The sequence below is a fragment of the Trachemys scripta genome, chromosome 9 (genome assembly GCF_013100865.1).
Source record: "Trachemys scripta elegans isolate TJP31775 chromosome 9, CAS_Tse_1.0, whole genome shotgun sequence".
In the NCBI taxonomy this organism is placed as follows: domain Eukaryota; kingdom Metazoa; phylum Chordata; order Testudines; family Emydidae; genus Trachemys; species Trachemys scripta.
This window is the reverse complement of record NC_048306.1, coordinates 55922175-55934846: the sequence shown is the minus strand read 5'-3', so window position 1 is coordinate 55934846 and position 12672 is coordinate 55922175. Positions and strand designations below refer to the sequence as shown.

Here is a 12672-nt window from a genome sequence, read left to right as displayed (position 1 = left end):
TCCAGGATAGGTACAGAAGTGAACAGGTGGCCATTGGCTCGAATGGAGGTCCTGTGAGCTTAGAGAGAACTAGGTTGAGATCCCATGTCGGAACGGGTTGACGCTGTTGTGGGTACATCCGGTCTAAGCCCTTGAGGAATCTAACGACCATCGGGTTAGAGAATACCGAGGACGCGAGTTCCCCTGGGTGAAAGGCCGATATAGCGGCCAGGTGGACTCTAATTGAAGATATCGCCAAACCCTGCTGTTTTACGGAGAGGAGATATTCCAATATGAGAGGAATAGGTGCCTGTAACGGGGACATGGCTCGTTGTTCGCACCAACAGGAGAAACGCTTCCACTTGGCCAAGTACGTGGTCCGTGTTGAAGGCTTCCTACTGCTCAGCAGAATCTGTTGGACAGAGTGCGAGCATTGCCGCTCTGCCTGGGTGAACCATGGAGCAGCCATGCCGTGAGGTGGAGTGATTGTAGGTCGGGGTGACGTAGTCGGCCGTGGTCCTGGGAGATGAGATCTGGACACAACGGAAGCGGGATCGGTGTCTGAACCGAGAGCTCCAACAGTGTGGTGTACCAGTGTTGCCTCGGCCACACTGGGGCGACTAGAATTACCTGTGCCTGGTCTCTGCGTAGTTTGAGCAGCACCTTGTGGACCAGTGGAAAGGGAGGGAAGGCGTAAAACAGGTGGTCTTTCCAGGGGAGGAGAAACGCATCCAATAGAGAGCCCAGAGCTCGCCCTTGTAGGGAGCAGAACACGTGGCACTTCCTGTTGGCTCGAGATGCAAACAGGTCTACCTGGGGAAACCCCCACCTCTGGAAAACGGAATAGATGATGTCCGGACGAATAGACCACTCGTGCGTCTGAAAGGACCTGCTGAGTCGGTCCGCTAAAGTGTTCTGGACTCCAGGGAGGAACGATGCCGTGAGATGGATTGAGTGGGCGATGCAGAAGTCCCATAGGCGAATGGCCTCTTGGCATAGAGTCGACGAACGTGCTCCTCCTTGCCTGTTGATGTAAAACATGGCCGTGGTGTTGTCGATGAGAACTAACACACAGCGGCCACGTAGGAGATTGAGAAATGCCTGGCACGCCAAGCGCACCGCCATCAGTTCCCGAACATTGATGTGCAGGGTGAGCTGGGGTGCAGTCCACAGTCCCTGGGTATGGTGTTCGTTGAGATGGGCACCCCAACCCAGAGATGAAGCGTCTGTGACCAGGTGCAGAGAGGATTGTAGTGCGTGAAACGGCATCCCCTCGCAAACCACACTGTGGTCTAGCCACCAGGTGAGGGAGGTCAGGACCGAGTTCGGAACCGTGATCACCATGTTCAGGCTGTCCCGATATGGGCGGTACAACCGACGACACCCAGGTCTGGAGTGGGCGAAGTCGAAGTCTGGCATGCCTGGTTACGTACGTGCAAGAAGCCATGTGACCCAGCAGGGTGAGGCACGACCTCACCGTGGTAGTTGGGAAGACCCTGAGTCCTTGAATGAGGTTTGTGATGGTATGAAAGCGATTGTCTGGCAGGATAGCTCGTGCACGTCCGGAGTCTAGGACTGCCCCAATAAATTCTATTCTCTGGGTAGGCTCTAGAGTGGATTTCTCCTCGTTGAGTAGGATGCCCAACTCGTTGAATGTGTGCACTATTATGTGGACGTGAGCTCGAACTTGCTCTCTGGTGCGACCGCGTACCAGCCAGTCGTCTAAATACGGGAACACCTGTATCCCTTGCCGACGAAGGTATGCCCCCACGACGGCCATACATTTTGTGAACACCCTTGGGGCCGAGGATAGGCTGAAGGGAAGGACTGCAAATTGGTAATGCACCTTGTTTACCACAAAGCGTAGGAAGCGCCTGTGAGGCGGGTAGATTGCTATATGGAAGTATGCATCTTTCATGTTGAGGGCGGCGAACCAGTCTCCAGGATCGAGGGAAGGGATAATGGCCCCCAAAGAGACCATGCGGAATTTCAACTTTACTACGAATTTGTTGATTCCGCGTAAGTCTAAGATGGGTCGCAGACCCCCTTTGGACTTGGGGATCAGGAAGTAGCGGGAATAAAATCCCCTGCCCCTTAACTCTAATGGAACCTCCTCTATGGCCCCCATAGATAGGAGCGTAGAAACCTCCTGTATAAGAAGTTGCTCGTGAGAAGGGTCCCTGAAGAGGGACGGGGAGGGCGGGTGGGAGGGGGGGGGATGAAGAAAACTGGAGAGCGTATCCCCTCTCCACCGTGCGAAGTTATAAGGGACCAAGCACGGTGGAAATGGGAGAGGCGATCCCGGAAGGAGGGGGCTGGATCCTGGGGGATGACTGGGGCGCCGTCCTCAACCGCACCATCAAAAGTTCTGCCTGGGGCCTGAAGGTGGCCTTGGTGGCCCCTGATTCTGACTGGGTTGAGGGCCGGTCAACCTTCTCCTACCACCTCGCCCCCGCCTTCTGGCAGAGTCCTGTCTCTGACGAGGTGGGGGGGTGTAGAATCGCTGAGGCTGGGGCCTAAATGGCCTGCGCTGGGGACCCGCAACATGCATCCCCAGGGAGTGCATGATTGTTCTCGAGTCCTTGAGGCTCTGCAGACGAGAGTCCGTCTTATCTGAAAACAACCCGTGTCCCTCAAAGGGTAAATCCTGCAGGGTCTGCTGCAGTTCCGGAGGCAAACCCGAGACCTGAAGCCAGGGTTCTCGCAGCCGAGTCCGCTATGTCCAAGGAGGCCTGTAAGGAGGTCCGTGCCACCTTCTTACCCTCCTCCACTAAGGACCCAAACTCTTCCCTGGAGTCCCGGGGGACCAATTCCTTGAACCTCCCCATAGAGTTCCAGGAATTAAAGTTATAGCGGCTTAGGAGCGCCTGCTGGTTAGCCGCTCTAAGTTGTAGCCCCCCGGCTGAATAAACCTTGCGCCCAAACAAATCGAGGCGCTTAGCTTCCTTCGATTTGGGTGCTGCGGCCTGTTGACCGTGGCGCTCCCTTGCATTCACTGATGACACCACCAGTGAACACGGCTGGGGATGAGTATACAAGTACTCATATTCCTTTGAGGGGACAAAGTATTTTCTTTCCACCCCTTTGGCAGTGGGTGGAATAGAGGCAGGAGTTTGCCATATCGTATTGGCGTTAGCCTGGATCGTATGGATCAGGGGCAACGCCACTCTGGATGGGGCATCCGCAGAGATGTTTACAATGGGGTCCTGCACCTCCACTATCTCCTCTGCTTGTAGGTCCATATTACGCGCCACCCTACGTAATAGGTCCTGGTGTGCCCGGAGATCTATCGGGGGTGGGCCTGTGCTCATTGTGCCCGCCACCGCCTCATCTGGGGAAGATGAGGAAGATGCCTCAGGTGGCAAGGGGTCCACGGGCGGGTCCTGGTCCAATGAGCTCTGGAGCGGAGCATCACCTGCCCCTGGATCCGGGACATCAGGTGGTGCGGTCACGGAAGCCTCCATGCCCCCTGGAGGAGGGCGAGAGATGGTGGACTCTGGGGCCCTTCGCTCCGAGTGCACCGAGCGAGAGGCTGATGGTGGTGGAGCCCCTGTGCCTGGTGGTACGCCCACGGGGTCCAGAACGACCAGTGCGAAGGACCTTGAGCGGGATCCTCCACTATCTCCTGCCAGTGGCCCATGTCCGGTTCATCGGCCTGCCCCTGAGGGGGGTATGCCGATCTCGATGCCCCATCGGAGGAGCGAGACACCGATCTCGAAGGCCATGGTGGTGCCGACCGCGCCAAGATGAGCTCTGGGAGATACGGTGCCGTACGGTGCCGGTCTGGAGACTGTCTCTATGCAGAGCCGGTGAGCGGTGCCGAGATCGGGATCGGTGCCGATGACCGCGTCGGTGCCGAGAGTCCGACCTGGACGGCGATCTCGAGTAGGCCCGGTGCCGGGAGCGGCCCCTCGACGTCGAGCGTCGCTCGTATCGGTGCCGGGAACTACGTCTCGATGTCGAACGGTACCGACGATCATAACGGTGCCGGGACGTAGAACGGTGCCGCGACGATGATCTTAGCCGCGAGTACGACCGGTGCCGAGGTGATATTCGGCGCCGGGACTGCGAGCGGCGTCAGGACCTGCTTCGGGACCTGGACCGGTGCCGTGGTTCCAGTCCTTGAGATGGTGGGCGCATCAAGGCAGGTTTCCCCCTGGATTGCACCGGACGAGGGGCCAACGGTGCCGGTGGTTGGGGCGGTGCCGGCTCCGTGAGAGCAATCAAGTCTCTCGCCATCGCAAAGGTCTCTGGGGTCGACGGGAGGCACGGTTCCACCACTGATCGTGGTGGTGATCCCGTCTGCACCGGACTCAACGGCCTCGGAGCCGGAGTCGACGGTGCCGGAGGCACCTGTTTTTGGTGCTCCGCCGGTGGACGCGGCTCTACCCCCGGCACCGGGGGGGCCGGCGTCTTCAGGACGGCAGTCTCCTGCGTCTTACGGGATTTCTTATGTCCCGGTGATAACGATTGGTGCCGAGGCACTTGCGGTGGGTGCGGTGCCGAAGGGGTCCGGTGCCGCGGAGGCTTGTCCGACTCCACTAGCGGTGCCGGGGCAGTCGGTGCCGCCGGGGCACTGTGCACCGAGGCGCTTGGCGCTGGGGCTTGACGCACCGATGGAGCGTCCGGGCTAAGTGCTGCCGAAGCCGAAAGTCCCACTCCTTTTTGGTTCTCGGTCTGAAGGCCTTACAGATCTTACACTTATCTGTTTGATGGGACTCTCCCAGGCACTTCAGACACGAGTCGTGCGGGTCACTTGTGGGCATAGGCTTAGCGCAGGACGCGCACTGCTTAAAGCCGGGAGCCTTGGGCATGAGCCCGGCTACGCGCCGGGGGAAAAACAACCCCCTTTATCCCCTTTAACTATACAACAACTGTTAATAAAGTAAATTGAACAACTATCTAACTATATACAACTAGAACTATAACTATCTATAAACGGAATAAGCTAGGGAGAGTGGAGAACAGCTATGCTGCGCTCCACAGTTCCAACGACCGTCAGGGGCGGTAAGAAGGAACTGAGGGGGCGCTGGGTCGGCTGGGGTATATATCCAGCGCCATGAAGGCGCCACTCTAGGGGGGCTCCACAGCTGACCCAACGGTGTTGCTAGGGTAGAAAATTCTCCGACGATCGTGCATGCGGCGCGCGCACACCTAATTGGAATCGATATGAGCAAGCACTCGAAGAAGAACTATAGTTCTTCTTTTTCACCCCAAATATTGACACAGGTGATCCTGACCATTCTTGAGGCTCATGCCATCTTTTCACAACAATATAAAAGGTAACAATTTTGCCACAAAGACATTCACTCCACCGCAGCACCAACCTAAATGGGGAGAGGCAGATGCCAAAATATTTCAATTCAAGAGATAGTGTGCAGTGACCATTCCAATCTACCACATTATTTATGGTTAACAAGCGCCTTTCCATTGGAGTCAGCAGGGCTGGCTCCAGCTTTTTTGCCACCCCAAGCTGCAAAGAGGGGGGAAAAGAAAAAAGCCATGATCGGCCACACTTGGGCAGCTGCTCTACCGTGCCGCTTCATTCTTCGGCAGCAATTCAGCAGCCGGTCCTACCCCCGAAGAGGGAATGAGGGACCCGCCGCCAAATTGTCACCAAAGACCCGGACATGCCGCCCCTTTCCATTGGCCACTCCAAGCACCTGCTTCCTGCTCTGGTGCCTGGAGCCAGCCCTGGGAGTCAGATGGGGTCCTTAAAGGGAATGCAAAATTATTGCTTCTCCATACTTTTGCTTTTTCTATTTAGCAAGCACTGCTTCCCTCTTACCCCTCATGTTCCTGTTAAGCTGGAAATTAATGTGGCTTCATTTACATTCTTATGTTCTTGCAAAATCACAGCTTCAGAATTACCTTTTGTAAATTAAATGCTACTGGAAAAGGGAATAGGGTAACATTTGTAGATACCTCAACCAGACAGCATATTTTAAACCAAGGTAAATTTTGAGCTTAAGCACATCGAAGGTGAGGTGGGAGCAAGCCTGGATGTAAGTAGGAAACAAAAGTAACATCAATGTAATCTTTTTTTTTTTTTTTTTTAACATGTGAAGGGTAATGGACCAATTACCTCCCCATCATGTCCTCAAACTTTAGCAGGATTTTCCTCACCAAAATACAAACAGCAGCAAATGACAGCTAGTATTAGACCTGGAGAAAATAAAAGCATGATTTTACCTAAAAATGGTAAATGTACAAAATGCCCTCAGAGAGCCCTTCCCCCAATCTGAAGTGTTCGGGGTAAACCTCTCCCTTCTTCAGTAAAGATAACTAGGCTGGGAGGGTGCTTGCTGGTTTACTCAGATACTTTGTGTGTTTGAAATTCATAACAGAAAACTAGCCAAGGGTTGATCTTTCCTCCGTAAACAAGGTGACTGTGAATGCACGTGCGCGTGTATGGAAGGAAAAGGGGGTGAAGATTGTGTGTCATAATTTTCCAATCTCATTTTACTGATGTTTATTTTGAACTCTAAAATTATCAAGTAGAAAAACCACCAAGGTTCCGCAGGAGAGCAGGAATAAAGCGGCAGCTGTTGCTCCACATCCTGTGTATTTGCTTGATGTTTCTTGATGAAAACTGTGATGAAGGTCAAGATTCAGGTCTGTTTTAGCACCAGGAATAATCTCAAAAATCATCTTAGACAAAAGCAAGTAGAAAATGCGCTCTTAGATATAATACAACCAGGTTTTATTTCTCTTTTTTTTCCTCCCGCACACTGGCAAAAATTCAGAGGGAGATTAAAGTTCTGTAAACATTTTAACTACCCCTCTTCCCCCCCTTTATGACTTTACAAAGCAAAGGAGACAGGGAGACCAGATTTGCAACAATTCCAAGTCTCTCTGTGCTATTAGATCCAAAAACTATATACAAGTCTGCAGCAGTATCTGTATAGTTACTGTACATGTTTGGGGGGGAGGAGGAAGAGAGAGGAGGAAGAGGGGAAGATTCCCCGCCAAAAATGAATAAACCAAATGAAATAAAACCCAAAGCGAAACTGCTCTGGAGCAACTCAAGCCGCCTTCTTCAGGCAGTGATGACAGAAAGACAGACACCTTTACACAGCTCCACCCAAACGGCAGCCTCTCCCCCCCCCCACAGGCACACTGCAGCCCTCTAGAAACGGGAGGTGGGATGGGGGGGGCGCAAATTAAGTGCATTTTGCAGTTTCGGGGGTTTGGGGTTTTTTAAACTCTTGCAGGGAGAGCTGGGATTACATAAATATTTAATTATTATGGATTGGAAGGGAAGGGACGTTCAGTAATTGAAGGTATAGAAGGGAATCAGTGCCATTGCCTCACAGCTCACTTTCTCCCTCTCCATGGTTATAGGAATTCAGATGCTGCCTACAGTCAGGTTCTCTTTTAATCTCATTCCATTATGAAGAGGATGGTCTCTGTCCCTTAACTTGCATGCTATTGTAACACAAAACTGAATCACTGCCATTGGAACCCAGCTGAGACTGTGGGGGATACTTGTTTGGAAAGTAAAGTCCTTCCCCACCCAAGACTTGAGCGGTCTCTTAAACGAGACAAATTCACAGCATAAGGGCCTCCAATAAACTGGTCCTATTCCTATGAAGGTAATATTTAAGGAAGTAATTTCAACCTGAACAGAAGAAATATACCCTCTCCCGCCCCCATTATACATTCCCATTTGTCCAGGAAGGCTGGAGGTTGCTGGCGGGAGAACTCCAGTAACTATCATCACTACCTAATGAAGAGACTCAAGCTTTCCCTCCAAAATTAATGTGCTGAGAGAGGCTGGCAGGGGGTGTGCAACATCAAACCAATCCAAGTTAAACTCCGCCCACCACCACCCTCTCCTGCTGTTGCCAGTTCTAAAGTTAGCTTATGACTGCAACTCCTGGATTTGGAGAGCACCTCTTGTCCTGAAGGAGCACTGAAGTCAGTATCTGTGTGGCATTTTGGTTTTGACCAATCTCTGTTAACCACAAACTCTCTCCATGATTGCACAAGTTGGATGTGATAAGCATGACCGGGGAAAGGAAGATACCATTTGCAGAATCCCAGTACACTTTCCAGATAAATCAGCAGAAGAAATGACAGCACAGTGAATGCTTGCTGCCTGCAGTCAGCCGTTTTGGGAATGGATCCTATCTCCCACCCACCTAGGAGACAGAGCAAAGTCCAAATGTCTACGGGCTGACAGATGACAATGACTGTGCAACCTGGGGCAGAAAGATTTTGTTGGGGCTAGAAGCAGCAGCCTGAGATGATTGATTCTGTAAGTTACTGCGAGGCGAAGAAAAATGCAAGTTGGAGAAAGTACTGTGTCCAAAGGTGGAGAATCCATGGTTAACAGACACAGGAAAAGCCGGTCAATCTGCACAAGATCAGTAGTCTTCCAAAGTCTCTATTTCTCCCATATTGAGCCGCTCTGATGAGGCATTCACTGAAAATCCTGTAAAACAAAAGAAGCAATGGTTTAGTCTGGATGTGCATGTCCAAGTAGGATATAATCAGTTGTATTTATTATATGCAACAGCTGCTTAAAGGAGGAAGTGGAGAATAGATGCCTAATTAAACTGTGGGAGAAATTCACTAAGGCAGACTGTAACTACCCAAACTGCAATTTGACAGACACCAGGGTTGCCATGCATAGACTTGGACAAAGTGCCATAGGATCTTTAGTGATGAATCATTAACAGCTTGGTCCTGAGTCTCTCAAAAGATGGCACCTTCAGCATCACTGTGCCTCAACACCATGGGTAATACTGTCTCAGAAGGAAGAATGCTTAAAGCACAATTCAGCAGTATTTCTAAGATGTTCTTCAGTATTTAGGTGGTACAGGAAGCAGGGGTGGCTGATGCTAAGATCTAACATCCAAGGACTGACCCTGCTCATCCCTGCTTAGCTTCTGAAGATGGGATGAACTTTCAGTCTGAAGTGGTATCAGCTTCCAATTTAAAACCGCTTTTACAACTAGAAGCCTGATGGAGACAGCATGCAAATGTACCAATAGGCATGAATTTAGGATTATTTTGCCATTTTCAATCCCTACATGCTATTAATCTATTAACTATTATTCAGGAAATCCAATATACACTTAAAAATAACCCCCAAGTTTTAAATCATATAAATGCTGAAGATCAGATGTATTAAAGAAAGCTGAGAGGAAAAGAATACACACCAATGTTAGAAATCCATGCAAAGCCAGTATCTGTAGAATTATTTGGATAAGGACACAAAGGTATTGTCACATCCATTCTAAACTTTGTAACTTGTCAGTTTTTGTACAAATCTGATTTGAATGCCAAGAGTTGGAAAATTGATTTGCTGTATTTTTTTTGTGTGAGGAAGCTACATACAAGGAACCATGCTTTATTTTCTTTAGACAATATATGTATTCAGAGAGCTTAATATGTGATAGCTATGCAATTTAATTTGCTGCATGTTACATCCAGTTTTTAAAAATGGTTTTAAAATTGCCCATGTTTACTGTATTTACTAAGCCAAGTGGCCTCCCTGGGGGTATTTTAATTCCTGTAATTTGAAAGAATTTTTTATAGTTGAAAAAGTACTTTTAATAAAAGGCTGCGTACATTTAAGCTCTGTTACAACTAATTTTATTTAAAATTCTGTATCTCAATTTAATATCACTGATAGCTCAGTAGACTTTAACCATTCAATTTAAGTAACCATATCAGATTCATTTGACATGCATGTAGACAGACAGGGGAAGAGGTAATATCCTTTACTGGATCGGCTTCTGTTGGTGGAAGGTAAAAGTTTTTGAGCTACACAGAGCTCTTCTTCAGGTCTGGGGAAGGAAGCAAAGCGCATGTGGTGGAGGTAAGTTTGAATTAATGTTTGCAGTTTTCATATAAAAATGTGCTGTATGAACTCTTAATATGAAAATACTTATTTTGCCGAAAACAGTATATGCAATCTAATGGATAAGGATGCTGATTTTAATATAGTTTGAGGATTATAGTACTGTTTTCAGGGAACAGTTTAAAATGTATTAAAATCTCTTCCAATGTGTAATATGGATGGATATGTTCATCTTTATTTTTTTTTTAAATAATAAAGTAGCAGTGTTAGAATATAGATATTCAGGCCTGCCTGTAAAGGCCTATACTTTAAGAACTTAGGTGTATTTTTATCACTTAGCAGCGTCCGAGTTGGGAAAGGGAACACAGGGTAAATTCTCTGCGGCATCAGAGCTGGGATCGGAACACTGGGGAATAGACTATCTGCATATAGCGATAAGCCCGACTGGTGTGAAGGGTTTCGGAATATTCTTGCTTGGAAATTAACCCCAATAAACATTGCATTGTCTGCACTTTGGACTTCTGGTCTTTTGCTGCTTGATATCTGCGTGACAAGAACCAGGGAAGTGGGAGGGTGAAGGGAAAGCTCTCTAACAAGCAGCATCTGATTGAAAGTACACCTCTACCTCGATATAACGCTGTTCTTGGGAGCCAAAAAAATCTTACCATGTTATAGGTGAAACTGTGTTATATCGAACTTGCTTTGATCCACTGGAGTGCACAGCCCCACCCCCTGGAGCACTGCTTTACCGCGTTATATCTGAATTGGTGTTATATCGGGTCGCGTTATATATATAGAGGTGTATTAATGAATACTATCCTTTAAGTTACAAGGTAGCAGCAAAATCATTGAAGTTATGTGGCTAAACCACAATGCAGCTTTTGAAATATTTCTCCCCATTTTTATTTATGAAAGCAGGCAATTCAGAACAAGACAACTGACCATTGGATAGAGATGAGAGGTTTATAAAAAGAACAAGATTAGAAAAGATTTTGCCAGCTACATGACCCTTTTAAACAAGACAATTAGGGGAATTATGAAACTCCCACTCTTCGATTCATGAACTCTGTCCTATTAAGAGATTCAAATGTGGGAAAGAATGGGTGGGACTTGGGAACACATGCATGTTTGTGCAGACCTCATTCATCAAAAGTATCAACAATTACCTCGTTGGAGATCACAATCTACATGTATGAATAAAGTATGCAGAGTAGTTACAGTTACTAGGCAAACAGGATAGAATCCCTAGCTGTGGTGAAGAAGGTACAGAATACAGAAGGGTAAAAAGACCAAGTCTCAGGGAAAATGATCAAGGGGAAACAGGGAGGGGGTTTCAGTATTTCATGGCTTCAGGATAGAAAACACGAGGAATTACAGGCCACAGAGAAGTGAATCTGAGTCATTCAGGCACAGACAATGAAGCTGTTTCAAACATGGAGACAGAAATGCTCCAGATTTTGAAGAGCTGTAATTGTGGGAGACATTAAAGGAGAAATTACAGCAGTCAAGAGAAGATAACAGGAGTAAGGGTTCTGGTATGAAGCGATAGTCTTATGAAAGTGATGGTATATAGGCTATATAGAAAGTTGGTTTACAGACGTAGGAGATGAGAGAGTGCAGTGTCAAACCAAGCCCCTAGTCATGGAGAGAGTAGATATGAACGGAAAAGCTGACTGAAGGAGTTATATGAAGGTGGAATTTTATCATCGCACAGACCTGGATGTTTATCCCATACCAGTACTGCAGAGACGCCTGCTCTCTCACTCTTTTCTAATATTACAGCAATTTAGCACTTATTTAATGCTTTTCGGCTTCAAAGCCCTTTAGAGCAGGGGTCTCAAACACACGGCCTGCAGGGTTATTTTCTGTGGCCCACGAGCTCCTTGCGGCCCCCCGCACCCTCCCCCAGCATTTACCTAGAGCAGCTCTGGCCCGACGCGCACCGGGGGAAGGGCAAGATCCCTGCCTGCCTGTCCTGACCCCACGCCGTTCCGGCTGCGTAGGAAAAGGGGGGGCACAGGGGTCTGTGTGTTGCTGTTGCTTCAAGCACCGCCCCCAGCAGCTCCCATTGGCTGCGGTTCCCCATTCCCAGCCAATGGGAGCTGTTGGGGGCGGTGCCTGAAGCAACAACAACACACAGACTCCCGTGCCCCGCTTCCCCAGGTTCCGGCTGCTTCCCGGGGCGGGACAGGCAGGGAGCCTGCCCTGCTCCTGGTGCGCGCCCCCCGAACCGCTCCTGCAGCCAAACTCCCTGCCCTGAGCCCCCTGCCTCACCCCGCACCCCTCCTGCGCCCCAAGCCCCTCTCAAGCCCCCCTCCTGCACCCCGAGCCCCTCCCAAGCCCCCTGCTGCACCCTGCACCCCGACCCCCTGCCCTGAGCCCCCGCCACACCCCACACCCTGACCCCCTGCCAAGCCCCCTGCCGCACCCCTCTTGCAGCCCAACCCACTTGCCTAAGCCCCCTGCCACACCCCAACCTCCTGCCCTGAGCCCATGCCACAACCCACACCCCTCCTGCATCCCCTGGGGGCAGGGAGGGGGCAGAGTTGGGGTGGGGATTTCGGGGAAGGAGTTTGAATGGGGGCAGGGAAGGAGTGGGAAAAGGCGGGACAGGGGCGGGGCCTCATGGAAGGGGTGGAGTGGGGGCAGGGCCGAGGGCAGTGGGGGGGAGGGAGGTGTCAGTAATGCGGCCCTCGTGCCAACATACTAGTCCTCACGTGGCCCTCGTGGTCATTTGAGTTTGAGACCCCTGCTTTAGAGACATCTTCACAGCAATCCTGCTGTGGTAAAGTAAGAATCTTCCCCATCTACAAAGAGAAACTGAGGCAAAAGTCAACGCCACAGAAGGAGTCAGCATCAGATCCAGGATTAGAATTCTGGAA

General features: G+C 49.9%; 1 protein-coding gene across 5 annotated transcripts in view; it reads right to left on the bottom strand.

The window, feature by feature from the left end:
- Positions 1-6660: 6660 nt before the first annotated feature.
- GIGYF2 (GRB10 interacting GYF protein 2) overlaps positions 6661-12672 on the bottom strand; it is a 160507-nt gene continuing 154495 nt past the window's right edge. For all 5 annotated transcript variants that reach the window (XM_034782640.1, XM_034782639.1, XM_034782641.1 and 2 more), the window contains one exon: positions 6661-8416. In XM_034782640.1, coding sequence (XP_034638531.1) covers positions 8349-8416 — 68 coding nt within the window. In that variant the 3' untranslated portion in view covers positions 6661-8348. The remainder of the gene's footprint in view (positions 8417-12672) is intronic.